Source organism: Cupressus sempervirens, chromosome 3 (genome assembly GCF_028749045.1).
Source record: "Cupressus sempervirens isolate cs-2001-9-10 chromosome 3, ASM2874904v1, whole genome shotgun sequence".
Classification (NCBI taxonomy): Eukaryota; Viridiplantae; Streptophyta; class Pinopsida; order Cupressales; family Cupressaceae; genus Cupressus; species Cupressus sempervirens.
Window position 1 is genome coordinate 460036440 of NC_143120.1, and position 5836 is coordinate 460042275.

The following is a 5836-nucleotide window of genomic DNA, read 5'->3' on the forward strand; positions in this document are numbered from 1 at the left end:
CAAACTGATAATTTTTATTTTATTTTATTTCTTAATTCATAGAAGTACAAAATCATAAGAAGGAGCTAAGGGAGCAATGTCTGAACACTAAATTAAAATGCAAGTCTTATCTAGGAGAACACTAAGCACTTTTTAATCCCAACATTCATTGTATGTTTTATGTTATAGTTTGAGATTTAGTCAATACCTATTCAATAATCCAAAATCTACAACTATACAACCTCACAACCGTTAAACTTCACCAATAAACTTAAACTATATATATATATATATATATATATATATATATAATGTTTATACGGATATAACAGCGCTGATTTGTGTGAAAGATAAAAATAACTGTTGTGATTGATGGGCGAATTACCTGTGACAAGACAAGCACCTGAGATTTTGAAAAATGAAGCGGACACAAGCGTGAAAAGGAGCAATGATGGTGACTGCATAGTGGGCATAATTTTCCCTCCGTTCATCATGCAATTATGTCTGAAGATTATGAATTGGCATCCATTTCAATTTGCATCTTTGAAACAGCGAGAGGCGCGAAGCAAAAAGTTTAGTAAAGTACCTATTCTGGAAATTTCAGATTCACATTGGAATACAGCTCAGTCAGAGGAAGAGAATATAAGAGCGAATGAAATCTGCTTTACAGGGGAGGAATGGAATAGGAATAGGAATACCAAAGCTAGCGTTAAACACTGAAAGAGCAAACGATTCTATATTGGGGTTTTGCCGCTCATATCAATACATCGAATGCGATTGAAGGAGAAGAGCGAAAATGGGCAGAAATATCTGTGGAGAGTTAATGGCAGTAGTATTAGTGCTAGTGGGGGTTTTCACGGATAGAGGAAGTGGCGCTGCGTGTAGGGACGCGTGTGGGAAATTGCAGGTGAAGTACCCATTTGGAACAGGCCCTGGCTGTGGAGACCCTAAGTTTCAGAGCTATGTTAGGTCGGTGCCTTCTACTTGAACTTTGAAAACTATCATAGGTTAAATTGTTAATGGTAGACATGATTTCTTCACAGTTGATTTTAGAAGTTTTAAGAGTTTATATCACTTGAAAGATTGAGGTTTAGATTGAAATTTCTTTAGTTAAATGTCAGGGAGGGTTTGTTTAAAATGGATCAGACATCATCTAGATGAGATGATTTACTCGTTAATAGTAGATATTTAGGATTTATATTATTTATATGAACAAGTAGTTGTTGGGTAGGGATTATATGTCTTAGATCAGATGTTATTTATGTCCATTTACATCCAGCGAGGAGAGTGACAGCTAATCGTTGAACTGTTAATACATTTAAAATCAATTGAATTTTGAAAGCCTCATTGATATATGATACCCAGTGATGAGAGTGCTATCTAATCATTGAATTCTGATGGGCTCATTGGAATGTTTATATGTTTAAAATCAACTACCATCCCGTGAGGAATCCTGACGGACTCTTTAAAATGTCTATAAACCCAGATTTCAACTAATCTCAGTTTTGCATCTAGCAACAAAAATGGCAGCTAATTATTGAATTCTGACAGACTCATTGAAATGTTTATACTGTTGAAATCAATTTCCATCCAGTGCACTCACTGAAATGTTAATACATTTGATTTCAAAAAGCCCCATTTTGACATCCAGTAACAATAATGGTAGCTAATCATTGAATTGTGATAGACTCATTGAAATGTTAATACACTTAAAATTGATTTCCATCAAGTGGACTCATTCAAATGTTAATACACTCAGATTTCAAAAAGTCTCAATTTCACATCCAGTAACAAAAATAATAGCTAAGAATTGAAATTCTGAAAAACTCGTTGAAATGTTAATACATTTAAAATCAATTTCCTTCGAGTAGACTTATTGAAATGTTAATACGCTTGAATTTCAAAAAGCTTCAATTGAAATTATGAGAAACTCAATGAAATGTTAATACACTTAATTTCAAAAAGCTTCAATTTCACATCCAGTAACAAAAATGATAGCTAATCATTGAAATTCTGACAGGCTCATTGAAATGTTAATTCACTAAAAATCAATTTGCATCCAGTGCACTCATTGAAATGTTAATACACTCCAGATTTTAAAAAGCCTCAATTTTACACCCATAACAAAAATGATAGCTAATCATTGAAATTCTGAGAAACTCAATGAAATGTTAATACGCTTAAAATCAATTTCTCCTAGTAGACTTTGAAATGTTAATACACCCAGATCAAAAAAATCTCAATCTCACACCCAGTAACAAAATGGTAGCCAACAGACTCATTGAAATGTCAATATCCTAAAAATCAATTTCCATTCAGTGGAGTCATCTTCACATCCAGTAACAAAAATGGTAGCTGACAGACTCATTGAAATGTCAATACCCTTAAAATCAATTTCCATCCAGTGTAGTCATTGAAACGTTATTACACTCAGATTTCAAAAATTTCTCAATTTCACACCCAGTAACAAAAAATGGTAGCTAATCATTTGATGTTACAAACATGATCATCAGGTGCGTGAACAAGAAGCTGATGCTGAGCACACACAGCGGATCATACCAGATCACCTCCATAGACTACAACGACCATGTGATTCTGATAGCAGATCCCCTGATGTCCACCTGCAACGCAATGCAGAACAGCGGGAGCTTCGGCCTGGATTGGGCAGCCCCATTCCGGATCAAGAACGACGTATTTGTGTTGCTGGGCTGTTCTTCCTCTTCTTCCCTCTTCGCGGCCGACAATTCCGTCTGCGACACGGGCAGTGCTCACATCTGCAGCGCTCTCTACGGCTGCCCGGGTGTCTCTGGCCTCGGCCTCATTCCCAATGCCCCAATCTCCAGCTGCTGTGTCTACTCTCCCATCAATCTCGGCCCTGCCGATGAGCTCAATCTGCCCAAGTTACAGTGCTCCTCTTATACCAGCATCTACAATTTTGGGCCCGATCCTACCAATCCCAAGATTTGGAAGTATGGCATTGCTCTGCGCTACTCTTATAACATTGATAATACCAATACTTACTTCTCCACCGCCTGTACTGATTGCGAGCGGAGCGCCGGTGTCTGTGGGTATTCTGGAATCGCAAACTCTTTTCTCTGTGTCTGCAAAAATGGCGTCAATTCTACAACCAACTGCTATGGCCAAGGTAAGTGGAATTCAGGTTTTCCCCTGTTTTTGTTTTTGTTTGAATTGTAGGTGTTCGTCTGTTAATCTGATGGGAATGTTAAGAAAAACTAATTGTATTCTTTTAATTAAAAATACAAGGGAGCTCAGCGTTAAGTTTTATCATATTTGTCTGCTCATCCTAATGATGGATCTGATTGAATTGTAGGTATCCTCTTTTGTCATTTTTAACTGAATATGTTGATGAATGTGATGGGAATGTTAAGGAAAAGAAATTGCAGTTTTTTAATAAAAAATTCAGGGGAGGACAGCGTCAAGTTTTATCACATTTGTCTGTTCATCTTAATGATGGATCTGATTGAAATGTTCACAGGAAAAGAATTTGTACAGTCTTTTAATCGATATTACCCTATTCTATTTGTTACAAGATTTGTTCTAAGAGGATATGGTAGGAAAACAGGGGAGTTCAGTATAATTTTTATCATTTTTTTCTGTCCATTTTAGTGCTCAAATGGAAATATTTGAGGATAAGATTGAAAAATTAGGGAAGTTAACAATCAAAGGTTTTAGCAGTCGTTTAGCATTTACAGAAAGTTGGATAACAGGGGAGTTCACTATCAATTTTTAGTAATTACTTGTAAAAGTTGGAAAAATGACGGAGTTCATAATCAAAGTTTCTAACGGCTCTTCAATTTCATTGAAATTTGATTGGGCAGTTCATTACCAATCTTTTTACTGATGTGCAATTTTAAAAGCTGGGAAAAAAAGAGTTCATTATCATGCTTTTTAATAATTTATCATTTATAAAAGTTGTGAAAACAGAATAGGTTATTATCAAGTGTTTTAGTATTGTTCAACATGTTTAAAAGAGGGACATAGGATTTGATTGTTTCATAAATTATTTTTATGATAATTGGAATGTATTTTCCTTTACTAAGTTTCAACGTGTCTTTTGATTATAAATATGATGAAAATTTTAAGAGGTTTGCGTTGACAAATCAAAGAAGTTCATCATCAAACTTGTTAATAGTCATTCAATTTGTTTCAAATTTTGAAAAAAACGAGTTCATCCTCATGTTTTAAGTAGTCTTTCAACATTTTTAAAAGTTGAGAAAACAAAGGACATCATCATCAAGATTTTTAGTAAATGTTAAATATTTCTGAAAATTGAGAAAACAGGGGAGCTTATCTTCCAAGTTTTTTAATAGTTATTTACATTTCTGTTTGGAAGTTAAGAAAGTAGGGGAACTCATCATCAAGCTTTTTAGCAGTCATTCAGCATTTCTAACATCAAAATAGGGGAACTTATCATCAAACTTTTTATAGTTGCTCAACATTTTTAAAAGAGAATTCATGATCAACTGTTCTATTAACTATCTTTATCATGACTAAATGTATTCTCTTTTGTCATTTTTACTTTTCGTCAAGTTTTTTAATAATTGGTGAGCATTTCTCAAAATTGAGAAAATAAAAGAGTTCGAGTTCAAGCTTTTTAGTAGTTAATCAACATTTTTGAAATAGGAAAAACAGAAGAACCCATCATCAAACTTTCAAGTAGTCAATCAGCATGTTTGGAAAATTGAGAAAACATAAGAGCTCACCATCAAGCTTTTTAATACTCGTTGAATACTTTTAAAAGTTGAAAAAATAGAAGAATTTCTCCTCAAACTTTTAATCACCATTCATCATTTTTGGATGTTAGGAAAAGATGAGAGCTTATTATAAAGTCTTTTAATAGTTGACATGTTTGAAAGTTAGAGAAACAAAATTGACCATCTCATTAACTGTCTTTAATCTCATAATGATAAACCTTCAAATTCTTTTATCTATTTATGTCTCAATTAGTTTTCCATCAATTTCTAATGGGTGCAGGATATGTTTGGAGCGGAAGAGCCAGTCATAATTCACATCAGATTTCAGGTCTGTACGAGGAACTCATGTGATTAAACATGTTCTCAGAATCAAGATATAACGATCATTGGATTAAATTGTGTATAATTTTTTTTTATCAATATTTCAGATCATATTCTATATTCCATCATCAGAATAATAGAAAATAATATAAGACTTTAGTACAAAAATATTGTACACAGTTTAATCTAAAGATCGTTATATTTTGATGTCATAAATTGTGAAAATCTCTATATCATTAATATTCTCAGAATAAGAACACTGTTGAATTCTAATTATATGTAAATGTGCATACAGGACTTGTGGCTTTGGTTGGTCTGCTGCTGCTTCTCCTCTTATGGCTTTGATGCATGCCTTTATTGACCGTGTGTGTAACAACTACGTTTTTGGATTGGCACTCAGTGCAAACGATTTCTTGTGGGAGTTATGTGAGGCACATGAAGAAATAGTTCTTGGAAAAATGTATATTGGTATTGCTTTGTGAGTTCACATAGTGAGCGAATGCAAATATTCTTCGATTGTAGATTGAAATTATCTTTTTCTGTACTTGTTCAAACAATTATATGCTCTCCATTCTTTATTCTAATGTCGTGCTGATCCCGCGTTCTACTCTTACTAAATAGTTTCGAACAGTGTACGCAAATTGTGAACTCGCATTTCAGAAAATGGTACATTTACAGCCCATTACAGCATTTCCATGTGGCTACAGTTCTTCACATTCTCAAAGTCAAAAATCAACGCCCGAATTAAGGAGTAAAGCAGATTCGAAAATTATAAACAATGATGATGTCGGACACACTAGAGAAGTTGTTGAGGACAAAGA

The 5836-nt window shown here is 34.0% G+C and overlaps 1 protein-coding gene across 1 annotated transcript; it reads left to right on the forward strand.

Annotated features, from left to right (window-relative positions):
* Positions 1–479: 479 nt before the first annotated feature.
* On the forward strand, positions 480–5627 carry LOC149567089 (wall-associated receptor kinase-like 20). The gene is made up of 4 exons (XM_089820308.1): positions 480–948; positions 2493–3124; positions 4975–5022; positions 5311–5627. Exons 1-4 carry the CDS (start codon positions 776–778, stop codon positions 5358–5360), a joined length of 903 nt encoding a protein of 300 aa, XP_089676434.1. The 5' UTR covers positions 480–775; the 3' UTR covers positions 5361–5627.
* Positions 5628–5836: the final 209 nt, after the last annotated feature.

What these genes read in the sequence shown, in the direction of transcription:
- LOC149567089 (XM_089820308.1), top strand. Translation starts at nt 776, where the DNA reads ATGGGCAGAAATATCTGTGGAGAGTTAATGGCAGTAGTATTAGTGCTA. An exon ending in AACCAACTGCTATGGCCAAG is followed by an intron (nt 3,125 to 4,974) that starts GTAAGTGGAATT and finishes TAATGGGTGCAG; the next exon opens with GATATGTTTGGAGCGGAAGA. An exon ending in TAATTCACATCAGATTTCAG is followed by an intron (nt 5,023 to 5,310) that starts GTCTGTACGAGG and finishes ATGTGCATACAG; the next exon opens with GACTTGTGGCTTTGGTTGGT.